General features: G+C 36.1%; 2 protein-coding genes across 2 annotated transcripts; both read right to left on the reverse strand.

Moving 5' to 3' along the window:
* Window positions 1-2,160: 2,160 nt before the first annotated feature.
* Window positions 2,161-4,868, reverse strand: LOC126733314 (G-type lectin S-receptor-like serine/threonine-protein kinase LECRK4). Its single transcript, XM_050436552.1, has one exon. It carries the CDS (start codon window positions 4,786-4,788, stop codon window positions 2,422-2,424), a length of 2,367 nt encoding a protein of 788 aa, XP_050292509.1. The 5' UTR covers window positions 4,789-4,868; the 3' UTR covers window positions 2,161-2,421.
* A 1,448-nt stretch (window positions 4,869-6,316) lies between these two features.
* LOC126733315 (uncharacterized) lies at window positions 6,317-9,909 on the reverse strand. Its single transcript, XM_050436553.1, has 3 exons — window positions 9,671-9,909; window positions 9,471-9,559; window positions 6,317-6,765 (listed from the first exon to the last, which is right to left on the reverse strand). The coding sequence occupies exons 1-3, from the start codon at window positions 9,861-9,863 to the stop codon at window positions 6,625-6,627; spliced, it is 423 nt and encodes a 140-aa protein (XP_050292510.1). The 5' UTR covers window positions 9,864-9,909; the 3' UTR covers window positions 6,317-6,624.
* Window positions 9,910-12,998: the final 3,089 nt, after the last annotated feature.

Consider the following 12,998-nt stretch of genomic DNA (forward strand, 5'->3'; position numbering starts at 1 on the left):
TGTGGATGCTGTTAATCTATCTTTGCTGTAACTTCTTAAGGGACTTGAAAGATCCTCCTGCTGTCGGACCTCCATTGATCATCCTTATTTCTCCTATAACACTCTTTGGATGATCCTGTTGTTTCTCTTCGTCTTTGGGCTTATCTTTTGTTCTTGCCTGTAGGTCATGTTTTTACCTTCCTAGTGAATCTTTTTCCACAAACTTCTATAACTCCCTTTTCTAAATCAGCTCTTCTATATGTTCTTTTAAGTGTTTACACTCATCCGTGTAGTGTCTGTGATCTCAGTGGAAATCGTAGTACTTCTTCTTATTGTGAACATTGGGTGAAGAGTTCAGTGGCTTCGGCCATTTGAGTGGATGATCGTCCTTAATTTGCATCAAGATTTTGTCAACAGGCATTAATAAGGGCGTGAAATTTACCGTCCTTTTGGTCTTATCATTTCTAGGCTTGATGTTATCTTGGCTGGATGAGTAGTCCTTTCTTTCCCTCTTTTTCCCTTTTGAGTCCTCTTGAACATCTCTTCTGTCTCTCCAAGCATCACCCACTTTGATTACGGCTAAAGCATCTTCTACGTTCATGTATTTTTGGGCTTTTAACAATAGTTCCGTCATTGACTCTGGAGGGCTTTTTGCAAGCACGACCACAAATTCGTTGGACTTTAAGCCGGCTTTGAACATAGTTATTTGCACTTTGTCCTCAGCCTTGTCAACCTCTAACACTTCCCTGTTAAACCACTTCACATATGATCTCAGTGATTCCCCTTCTTCTTGTCTAATTGTGAGTAGGTGATCTGCTAGCCTTTTCTATCATTGCCCACCAACAAAGTGATGTACAAACAAGTTGCTCAACTGTTCGAAATCGTCTATGGATGATTGGGCCAATTTGCTAAACCACACTCATGCTACTCCCTTGAGGGTCGTTGGGAAAGACCGGCACACAATCTTATCTGAGGTTTGCTGCAGGCTCAAGGTCATCTTAAAGGTGGTTATGTGATCATTGGGTCTTTCAGACCGTCATGCGACTCAAGTTGAGGAAGGCGAAATTTCGATAGTAAGGGGCATTCCAAGACCTTTGTTGTGAAAGGAGAATCAGTCCTTTTCACCATTCTATCCAAATTTTTAGTCGTTTTCTCCTTCATTTCTTTTTTAACTTGTCCATCTCTTTTCTCATGCTTCTAAGGAGGTCATCACTCACCCCGTCAGAACGTTCTGTCCTTCTTGAGCCATCTCTTCCATGGCTATTCTCCAGGCCTTGAACCTTATCTTCATTCCTGTTGTTTTCGATCCTCAGTGAACGATTTTCCTCTTGTTGCAACCTTTGTCTCATTTCTTGATTCTGCCTAGTGAGTTCTTCTATATTGGCATTGAGTGTTTGGATCTACAAGGCCAATGCCGCGGCATCTTGTGTTACATTGAATTCCATCTGGATATTGAGAATGGTAGAGCTACGTTTTCAAACTAGAGTTCGAAAGATTGTTCCCCATAGACGGCACCAAACTAATGAAGCCAAATTTGTCAGTCGATTGGTTTGTCTAGACAGAGTATGACCAATTGAATCTTGATTCCTGCACAAGCTTAGAAGTAGTGTTCCTCTCAAAAAGGTCATCGGCACGGTGCTAGCTAATGAGCCTCTAATGACAAAGTCAAATATCTTATAGAGTATAAGGATAAATATTGAGAGTATCGTATCTTATATTTTTGTACCTTTGTTTGAGGTCTAATGTAGTTATATAGTTGCTTGCTTTTCTAGCCGTTGGAGGTCTTCAATGGTAGCCTTAATGGCTTGGTAACGCTTTTGGTGGTTTATTGCGGTGCTTTCAATATCCGTCCAACGGTCATACTTGATTTATTCATCTGTTTAGTAACAGAAAACATATTTAATGCGCCTTTATGGCTCTTCCATCGTCCAAAGGCCTCTTTGGACGATGGGATTTTCTTGATTCATCATTTTTCTATTGCCCAGCCAAAAGTCAAAAAAATTAAGTTCATCGTGCAACAGAGAAGTCAATTAGTTTAGGTCTGGTTGGGTGTTTCATTGTCTAATACAAAGAATAGTTTCCTGAAATCCTTTTAAAATCCATTTACCCTTTTTTTTTTTTTTTTTTTTTTTGATGAGTTTAAATTTGTATCATTGCACTGTACTCATTAACAAGACAAGGTTGAACCTAATAAAGGCTTTGTCAGCATCACCCTTCATATTTACTCATCTTTGAAGAGACAAAAATAAGATCTTTACAATTAAGCTGTATAAATAACAGTACTTAGTGGTTTACTAATAATTTTTTGAATCAATAGAAAACTTGAATGACAAGTATGCAGAAATGGAATTAATTATTCAAGTCAACGTGATGTGTTGATTTATTTCATTGATGAGCAACAATATAGGTCACAGCGGAATTCTTGTAGCATAGGAGTATGAGTTAGACACTAGCATAGGAACATAGTGGAGGAGGTGGTTGTGTCACGATGGTTCCTTCTAGCATCAAAATCACAGACTTCATCGAGGGGCGCTGATCTGGTTCAGTCTGCACACACCGAAGTCCCACTTTCACCATCTTTTCTAGTTCCTCCATGTCCACCACTTCTTCTCCCACCACTTTTCTAAGCTCTCCAGACACAAAGCATCTATCAATCCAATCCATTAGTACTATTTCTTCCTCTGGGGCTGATAAAACCATGTTCTTTCTGCAGCAAATGATTTCGAATAACAGTACCCCGAAGCTGTAGATGTCAGCTTTTACTGTGATTGCAGAATTGCTCTTGTACCACTCAGGAGCTACATAGCCTCTTGTTCCCCTTGCCATGGTGTATGTCCTTGTTTGATCTGTTTTCAATAGTTTGGATAGTCCAAAATCTGATATTTTGGCTGACCAAGATTCATCCATGAGTATATTCTGTGGCTTAATGTCACAATGGATGATCCGGGTCTGACACTCTTCATGGAGATAGTGAATCCCCCTTGCTATCTCTAGTGAAATTCTCATTCTCTCATTCCAACTAGGACGTTCCCTGGCATTGAAGAGAAGGCTTCCCAATGAGCCATTTTTCATGAATTCATACACAAGGAGCCTGCTTGATCCTTCACTGCAAAAGCCGATCAAGTGGACTAAATTCTTGTGGTGAGTCCTTCCTATTATCTTCATTTCATTTCGGAACTCTGGTTCTCCTTCTACCATATTCAATAGCCACTTAACTGCAATTTCTCGTCCACCATTCATTGCCAGGGTGCCTTTATAAACCTTCGCAGATGCTCCCCTACCAATCTCTTCCTTGAAATTATCTGTGGCTATTACTAGTTGATCATAGGTAAATGATCTCAAACTTATTTCTTCAACAACATCAGGTGGACTACTAGCTTGCCTTGTATTGATCTTAGAGCTCCAAATCTGACGTGAAAAAATAAGATAACTGGACAACAGAAAAAAAATTATAGAGAAGGTGATGAGAACTACACCAACAACTCCAAGTTTCTTCCCTAGCTTCTTTGTGATGACAACATTTGTGTCTGTGGGCAAGTCATTTGGCAAACTTTCATTTCTAATCTTCACCAATGCTTTAGTTGGATCACTACTATTCCTCCTCAGAAATCTAAGTGGAAGCTTTTGCTTGATGCACATTTGGTCTCTGAATTTTGCCACCACACAATTACAGTCCTCCAAACAATCTTTGGAACATGCTTCTTCACTCGATTTTGACAGTATATCATACTCGCTAGGTTCCCATAGAGTGTTTGGGAGAGGGAAAATAGTATAATCCGCGTTACCCTTGTTTCCAAAGCAATCTTCTATGATTGTGAAGTTTAACTTGCAGCCAATATTAGGATTTTCAGAATCCACAAAGTCAAAACCTGGGAGACAGATGCAAGAAAGATCTGCATCATTGATGGTGCAAATGCTGTTTGGCCCGCAAATCCCTTTAACCCTGCAACGATCTTCTTCATGGATTGTCGTCCACAAGATTGAAGAGTTTGAGCTGCCTTTAAGCCCCATTTGATGCTGGTAAAGTCTCAAAATGCCGTCCACGTCAAACGTTACCCGATACAAGGCTTTAGCATCAATAGGATATCCACCTTCTGTTAAATTCATTATGCTTAACCCAATGGAATTGGAAAGGTAGATGCGGCTGTCAGCTGCTAAATTAAAGGACGAGTTTCTTTCAGCATGTGGGTTATTTGATGACCAATACACATATCTTCCATCAAAAATACTTCTTATTGGATAAGCATTGAGGTTTCCATCACTTTGCATACATAGCTTGAAGCTTCCAATTGAGGTATCTGCTTCGGAGATGCTAGAATACAAAACTCGGTCTTCACCTAGCTTTTGTCCGACCAAAAGGGTATTGCTCGGATAATCAAAGCTAGCCCAAATGATGTTCCAACTAGAGTCATACAAAACAAAGTTACCAGAATCAAGCATGGAAGCAACTGAAGCCTTTTGATTTGTTTTAGCAATTGATTCAACTTGTCCAGTGGAGCTATGGAGGCGGAGTCTACCATCTGTAGAAAAGAGAAGAGCTGCACCAGGTGAGAGCACTGTATCATTCTGACGTGACATCCACACTATTGTGTTTTTGGGGCTGCCCACGAGCCAAATGCCAACCTTGAAGCCATTGCCACTAGGGTAAAACCCAAATGCAAAATAGCCAGAAGGAGAAGGCCAGAAATTTGGGGTGGAGTTTGTGTAAAGGGTGGAGCCAGTGGTAATGTTTGATTGTGGGGGGGATTGAGCTTTTGTTATGGAAAATAGATGGAGAAACAAGAGAAACAAATAAAGCTTTAATGCCATTAGAATAGGGACTTCTTACATATGCTAACAATGGTGTTACTCATTTTTCTGAGTCGAAGCTTATATAATAAATGAAATGGACAAGAGAAGCATGGAAATTGGAAAGTATATCATGGTACATGGAAGTCCAACAAAGCGGTTCATGTCCCCATTTTCTCAGGACAAATTTTCCCTAAGAAAAGGTTCTGTTTTTGAAAATTACAGTAACACAAAACGCGCTCTTCAGTAGCTAGCCATAAGGGGAAAGTCCAAAGAGAATCAACATAGCTTAATTACCATGGAAAGGACGGATTAAAGTCAATTGCACATATGGGAGTCAACTGTCAAGACTAGAAAATGTTGTAGTAAGCTTCACTAAAACCTAAAACCTTGAAGTCTTTGGCATTTTGCTTGATTAGTCTTTTCCTTTACCTAATCAAGTCACTATTTGTTAGTCAAGATAGATATGCATACGTTAATATGTACAGGAACAGATACTTTTAATTTGGTGGTCAAACTCATCAAGTTGATAGATGACACGTTCCTGGTAATTTCAAAGCATTGGCAAACAAAACGTATTAAGTATAATTAGGTCATGATTATTATAAAAAAATAAATAAAATAATTTAAAAAAAAAAGAAAGTATAATTAGGTCATAGATTGAAATCTTGGCCTAAATATACGGATACAAGTGTATTCATCAAGTTTGAGCACCGAAAGTAAGCTTAGAGGGAAAAAAAAAAAGGGAATACCCATTAATTCTTCGTCTGGTGACTATTGCCTAATCAAAGAAGTACAAGAGTCAAGGATAGGGTTGATGAGCGATTACAAAGAAAGCTTAGCCAAAACAATTTAAAGGGAAAAAAAAAATGCAAGGGATCCAAATTGGCTTGAACACGGAAAAGTAAAGCAAAAACAATCCTAAAGTGAGGTGAGGTTAGAAATCTGAAAATCAATGAAACAAAATTAATATACTTTTTATTAATTTGTTTTTAAGCATTCAAGTGAAAGCTATTTGGTAATTCAACGAGGAATAAGTGGAAACAATCAAGAAAGACTTTTAGCCCTTGACGTTTGCTTTCATCCCACAATTAGAAGTGGGTTTTCCTCTAGGCTACAACAAAATCCTACTAATCCTCTCTGCAACTTGGAATGTATTACAGAAGGAGAAGCCCTTAGCTACAAAGAATGAAGCTTTCTGAAGAGAGATGCCAACTATAAGGCAAAGTGCAAGATGTAAAACAAAGGGCTTCAAGTCGTACTTGAACATTTCTAACCGGCAAATTAAGAATTTCACCAAAACTAATCATTAAATTTATTCCATTCCCATTCGTTCTGTCTGATTTGGATGAAACAAAAAATTAATATTTTAAGGAATGGAATGAATGTTCCCCTAGCCCACTCCTTCCAACAAAACTTCTAACCAAATGGATACACAGAAATTTTTTTTTTTTTTTTTTTTCAAATTTCTATTCCATTTCTTTCCTTTCTTCTCTCCTAAACAAACGGTTAATCATACAAGAAATACATTATCCAAATACATAAGAGATGACAAAGTGAAAATATCTGATAAAAGAGCAGCAACTTGAAGTGTAGTGTCAAAACTCAAAACCATTATTTACAAACAAAAATTCAAAGAAAACTAAATGTAGCTGTTGTAATTACAACTTTGGTCAAACAAAATGCACCTTAGGAGGTAAAATATGACAACTGATCCTGGTTTTCATAAGCAATGTTGGAAATAATTCAGAATGGACGGCAGATAAATGATCTTCAAATCCAGCTTCACTTTGCCAGGTGTCACTTGTTAAGGTCGTCAAGGACAGGTTCACAGACAGAAATCACCTCTCACCTATCTCATTTCTCCAACACGGATTTTGAAACTTTTTCTAAAGCATCAAAAACACTTTTTAAAGTTACCTCCTCGACAATCACAACCTTGTCTCTTGATTTAGAACCAGAACCTACAGATACTTGCCTTCTTTTCACCCCTAAAACCTGTTATTCAAGAAGAGCAAAGACTTAGGAAGTTTCTTTGTATTTAACATCATTCCACTTCAACTATGCAAGCTAAACTGAGAAGTCAAGTCATTTTATCAAAATAACAAAACAAAACAAAAAAAGAATTCCACAGAAGAACATCAAGTAAAGCTTTTGACAACATTTCAGAAAAAAAAAAAATTAAAATTAAAAATTTAGGCACTTTAAAGTTTAAACTTTGCACATCACAATTTGCGCATGCCCATGGAAGCCCAAAAAAAAGCAACAAAAGAACTCCTATTTAAGAACACATCATAGGGATACAAACACACATACAGCACTTACTCACAGTCAACCAATATTAGAATGATATATACATCACAAGACTCATTTAATATCACATGCACCAAATACAATCTCACACAAGTATGCCCTGGATACTTTATTCACTCACTTAAGTCTCACTCTAAAAATGACACCCATCCACAATCTACACTTCCAAACACCACTATGCCAAACTTACATCGAGATTGCTCTTATAACCTCACTCACTAAACACTAGGATACTAGTACACTTGCATTGCACCAACATTTGGACACAAATGCCTCCTGATATGACTGCATGTTGCCCATAGCAAGATCAATTCAAATTTCCTTGTACTGTAGCTAGATTTCTAATCATTGAGTAGATCCCCTTTTTTCCTTGAAGCCACTTTGGAAACTAGCCCAGCAATGTAATTTTCTATGTATGGATGACGGTGAAAAATAAGTAAAGAGACTAGACCAGTTTAAGAAGTTTCCAGAGAGAGAGAGCAAGAGAGGTTTTTTTTTTGGAGGAGGTTTCTCTTTTTGTTTTTTGGAGAAAGACTAATTTGTGGAATGGTGATTATCTTGAACTCCGAAAATAAGAAATAGATTCTAGAAGCTAAAATAGGGAGTCCTGACTATGAGTATAGTATCAGATTGGCAGTTAGTTAGTTAGGACTCTAGGTGCATCTAGGATGCTATCATGCACACTTGAACTTCTTGTGATTTCAGTGATTCTTGATCCAATTCTCATCCGTATTTATTCAATTAGTGTTTCTTTAATCTTTTGCCTGGATTTCTTCATCCATGAGCAAGTCTAGGGAAGAGAAAAAGGTAAATCTGGATGTTCTTCAAGGTATGGAGTAGTAATGGGCTCCAAAGCTATGCTAGAAGTCCGAGTTGCCTGAGACTCATTAAATATGTGAAGGATTGAAGAATGATCTGATTCAAAATACTAAAGTGGAGGCCTAATTTATTTATTTTCATGTTAGGGGGATGATAAATCTCTGGACGATATTGACCTCTATGGGCCAGAAGGGATATCTAAGATGGCTGAGCATTTGGATGGTGAAAGGGATGCTTTTGCAGATGGAAAACAGGCCTATGCAAGAAAGACTAGACTCTAGAGCCTGCTGATTTAGTCTCTGATTGTAATGCTCTGCATAGAAGTCTGGTGGAATTTCTATAGAGACAGTTTGGTATATCAAAGACAAAATCCACATTGGCTGGGATTGCAGATGCTCATGAGTTGGATAAAGGCCAATCTCAGGAGCAAAATATAAAGGGGAAATGGTCCCAATCACAAGATAGGAATTCATAGTTCCAAGTAGACAATTGGGAGGGTTCTCAACTGCAATTTCATACCCCAGTGAGAAAGAATGGGAGAACTGTATTTAAACCTCCTATAGAGGTTGCTCAAATGTTATTTCTTCCTCCCATAATAATAGGACAGAGGGTGAGGTTGTGGACCCACTAGAAAGTGCCAATTGAGCTACATGGAATCTCATCAAGAAATCTAATTTAGTGCTGAATTCTTAAATATTCTACATCATAATTTTCCAACCTACCCTACTCCACATACAAACACCTCATCAGATTTTCTAGAAAAAAAGAAACATTAATTATGTAGGTGCTAAAAGATATCATCTATGTTTTTATTTTTATTTTTATTTTTCTTATGAAGTAAAGAAAGGTATCAGTCACAATGGTCTTGTCATGAACATGGAAGCTCTTTATCTGAACTACTTGTTCCAAAAACTCTCATTCACTCCAACAAGAGTTGTCTCCTCTATCTCAATGGATGTCATTTCAACTTCATTCAATTGATTCAAATTACTCTGGCCTTTTAAACTACTCGCAGAACCTTTGTTCCTAACTCTCAAACTATGTTATATTATTTACTGATGACCAAATCTTAGTTGCTTGATAAATAATCTAAAGTTTGGACTCATCTTTCTTGGAGCATAACTTTGATAATGTTCCTCTTCAATGACAAACCTTTTTTGATAATTTGAAAGTTGGGAGAGGGGAGATTTAAATCTTGGATGTCTCCGCTTAATGACAAACCTTTAGCGCACCTCTCACATACTATGAAATCATGGGATTAAAATTTTTGAAACTTATTGCCTTGTCGAGTTAGCAAGTACTAATTTGCAAGTAACATGGTAAAGTCATGTTTTTCTTACCAAAAAAATGTAAAACTAATAACGGTTTCTAGAAGCAATTCTTAGCATTCAGCAACTCTCCTCTAACTTTAATGATAAATAGCCATCTTAAATTTCTGAAACTTCTGATCCCAACTTTTTTTTTTTTTTTCAAATTAAACACTTATTAATATCCTAGAGATAAAATTGAAACCAATTACTGAAAAATAAATAAAACAAAAGAAAGAGAAGAAGAAAGAAAGAAAGACTGACGGAGCTAATGAAATCGAGAAGGGCGGCGTTAGCTTCTCCGTCTCTTGCCGGCGCGTCAATTTGCACTCCCACTGCCTCATCACTGATATCTACATTTCATATTCATCCAAAACAGGAAAAAAAAAAAAAATCAAAGTATCAACACAGATCCAAAATACAATAATGTGTATGTATGTGTGTATATATAATAATGGCGGGACCTGTGATGGACGAGGATTTGGAGCCAGGCTTGGCGTGGATGGTGATGGCCACAGAGGACGGAGGGATTGACCGAATACAGGATGGAAAATTGTGGTTGGGGGGTTTTACGGAGGAGGACGACGACTGAGTTGGCCCGGCCGAGTTGGAGTTAGAATTGGCCTTCGCTCCTTTGCCCTTCTTGGCCGGTGGCATATTGTACAGTACTGGTATTTGTTTTCAGGAGCGAATAAAAAATAAAGGTTACGAATACATATAGGCTTCAGAATTAAAATTTATTATTTTTAATTTTTAATTAGAGTACATTTTTTTGGAAAGGGATACGGCATTCATCTATATATATATATATATATATATAACCGAAGTTTCTACTAGCACCACAATTTTCCACGTCAGCACAATATTTAAAAAATAAAAAATTAAAATTAAAATATTATAGCACCTCAAAACTCTAGCAACCTTACCCTCAAAAACCCTAGCAATCTTACCCTTCTCTCAAGTTAAGAAATATAAAGTTACAGTTTCTGCAAACTCTCTCTCTCCAAACGTAAATATCAAATTCAACCCCTTTAATTTCTCTTTATATTTTTGAGGCTTCTATAGAGTTATAGTGAGTTATGCTGATTTTGTTTTTTGTGTGTTTGTGTATAGATGGTCATAATACTCCGGTATTCCAAGAGAAGTTTGTGTTTTCGTTAATTGAAGGCTTTAGAGAGATAAGTGTTGCAGTTTGGAACAACAATACAAAAGACGATTTCATTGGCAGCGGAAAGTAATTACTTTGTCTCATATTTTTGTTTTTTGAATTGATTTTGTGTGCTTTTTAGACCCTTTTGGATCAATTTTGTTAATTGGGTGTTTTTTTTTTTTTTTTTTTGATAGGGTCCAATTGGGGAAGGTTCTTTCAAAGGGTTACGACGACCGCACTTAATATCTGTATACTAATAGTGGGGGGTAAGTGCTATAAATTACTAACCCTTTTAAGTGTATAATCTGTTTCTAAAATTATCTATAATATTTTGTCCTCCGAAAATTTTCTCTTTAATTTTATTATATTGTGTTTCTTAAGCTATAGACAGATTTTCTTTGTTTCTTATTTTCAATAATAAATCATTTTATTGCAATACCGGTAATTGTTTGAGAAATCCAATATGTTCATATCTCTATAGAATAGGGAATAATAGAAGCCAATTTTATTACAACTACTTAAATTCTTCAGAAGGCTACTTTAAATAGTAAGTCAATGCGTTTCTTACATTTGGATATTAGTTAGAATTATTTTCAAATGATTGTACCAATAAAAATGAATGTGTATAAATTTTGTTTAACTATCTCGTGCATCGCACGGGTTAGCGACTAGTTCATTTATAAAAGGCAAGCATCGTGATATAATTGTTCAATGACTGGAGGAGGGGAATCCTCTATCCAATACAAATCCTCAATACTAGCTCTAGCATGTTGCACTAACACATGAGCCACCTTATTACCACTACGTCTTGTGTGAGAAATAGATACCCACTGCAGGCCCCTAATAAGATGTTTAATATCTTCCACAACAGTCCCTAGCAGAGATATGTTGGCTTCTTGCGATGAAATAGCTTGCATTACATTAACATTGCCTCCCTCGAGAACCAACCTGGAAAAACCTACGTCAATAGCAAATTCAACAGCCTTTCGACATGCTAACAGCTCACCTCCTCACAACTATGTACTGCTGGCCCTCTTGCGGACATGGCTGCCATGACTTCGCCCTTGTAGTTATGGATTATAACCCCAACACCAATTCTGTTCAACTCAGAAAAAATTGCTGCATCAAAGTTCAGCTTAAAAGCCGATTCTGGAGGTGGTTTCCAAACTGTCCTACTGTTCTGCATAATCGGTTCTGCATAAAGTTGCTGTTGAGCATGTTTGTACTCTTCTAAATACTCTGCTGCCCTCTGATTAATAGTCCCTGGATCAATGAATTTGCCACCATGAATAACGCTGTTGCGCCTATTCCATATGAGCCAAGCTTGAATCAAAAAGACTTCAACTTCCTCCAATATATATATATAAAACCGAAGCCTCTGTTGATACCACAATTTTCCACATTAGCACAACACAATATCAATTTTCCACATCAGCATAACACAATATTTTAAAAATAATCTATATATATATAAAACTGAAACCTCTGCTGATACCACAATTTTCTACATCAGCACAACACAATATTTTAAAAATAAAAATAAAATTAAAAACAATATTTTATTTTCTATATTATTATTATTATTATTATTATTATCTATATATATATATATATATATATAACCGAAACTTTTGAAACTCCCACAATTTTCCACATCAACACAATATTTAAATAAAATTATCATTTTATTTAAATTAAGTTAAATTTTCCACCTCATCACTGTTTTCTTTTTCCAATGCAAATTAGACTTCTAGCCAAATAAGGACACTCTCTCACCGCCTCTACTCTCTCCTATTTAAGAATTGCTTGCGTAGAAAACCTAAGCCCCAAAAACTATTCGCAGAGAAGATGATGTTTGAGGACCCTCACCACAAAGTGCATATTGAAACTGACATCTTTTTATAAAGGTTGGTCAATATCTTATATTTATATGTATGGCCGTTTTCTGTTAACTTATTGTTTAGCTACATTGTATTGTCAACGGAAAATATACAAAGCTATGGAGGGGTAGTTCTTCCTCTTACTGAAATCCATCTTTTGCTAGACTCTTTGAGTTTTGACATATCAAACATTAATTTCAAGATTCTTATTAATACAAATAAGTTGAAGGTGCGTTTGTCGTATGGTTTTGTTTTCAGCTAATAAACTAATTTTATTAGCTGAAAACACAATGGCTCAAAAGCTCTTTGCAGTGGAAGGTTCAAAAGCTCTTTGTGGGATTATGTTATAAATCATTGTTATCTCTATTACTTGTGAATCTTATTACAGGCTACATCAGCATAAGATTGTCTCTTCCTTTATAGGATGCCTTAGAACATTTATTTAATTATTTTCAATTAAATTCCTTAATATTTTTTGGTATTTTAGAAGTTTTAACATATGAATTTTTGAGATATTATTTTGCAATATTGAAATTATTTGATAGATTTCCATGACTATAGTGATAAATTATTTCTTTTAAAGGTAACACTATAGTCACATTTTTTTATGTTGTTTCTATAATTTGTAGGTTTTGACTATTTTGATTCTTTATTTTTTTTGTCATTTTGGAAGTTTTAATATCGATATTTTTGGGTTTTTTTTTTTTTTTTTTTTTTGTAATATCTAAAACAATTTGGCAGATTTCAACCGTTATAATCATA

This window comes from Quercus robur, chromosome 6 (genome assembly GCF_932294415.1).
Source record: "Quercus robur chromosome 6, dhQueRobu3.1, whole genome shotgun sequence".
NCBI lineage: Eukaryota > Viridiplantae > Streptophyta > Magnoliopsida > Fagales > Fagaceae > Quercus > Quercus robur.

Excerpts from the sequence above, each read along its gene's own strand:
- LOC126733314 (XM_050436552.1), bottom strand. The coding sequence starts at position 4,788 with ATGGCATTAAAGCTTTATTTGTTTCTCTTGTTTCTCCATCTATTTTCC.
- LOC126733315 (XM_050436553.1), bottom strand. The coding sequence starts at position 9,863 with ATGCCACCGGCCAAGAAGGGCAAAGGAGCGAAGGCCAATTCTAACTCC. Across the intron at positions 9,560-9,670 it reads CAAATCCTCGTCCATCACAG|ATATCAGTGATGAGGCAGTG; the intron begins GTCCCGCCATTA and ends TATGAAATGTAG. Across the intron at positions 6,766-9,470 it reads TTCTCGATTTCATTAGCTCC|GTTTTAGGGGTGAAAAGAAG; the intron begins GTCAGTCTTTCT and ends CTTGAATAACAG.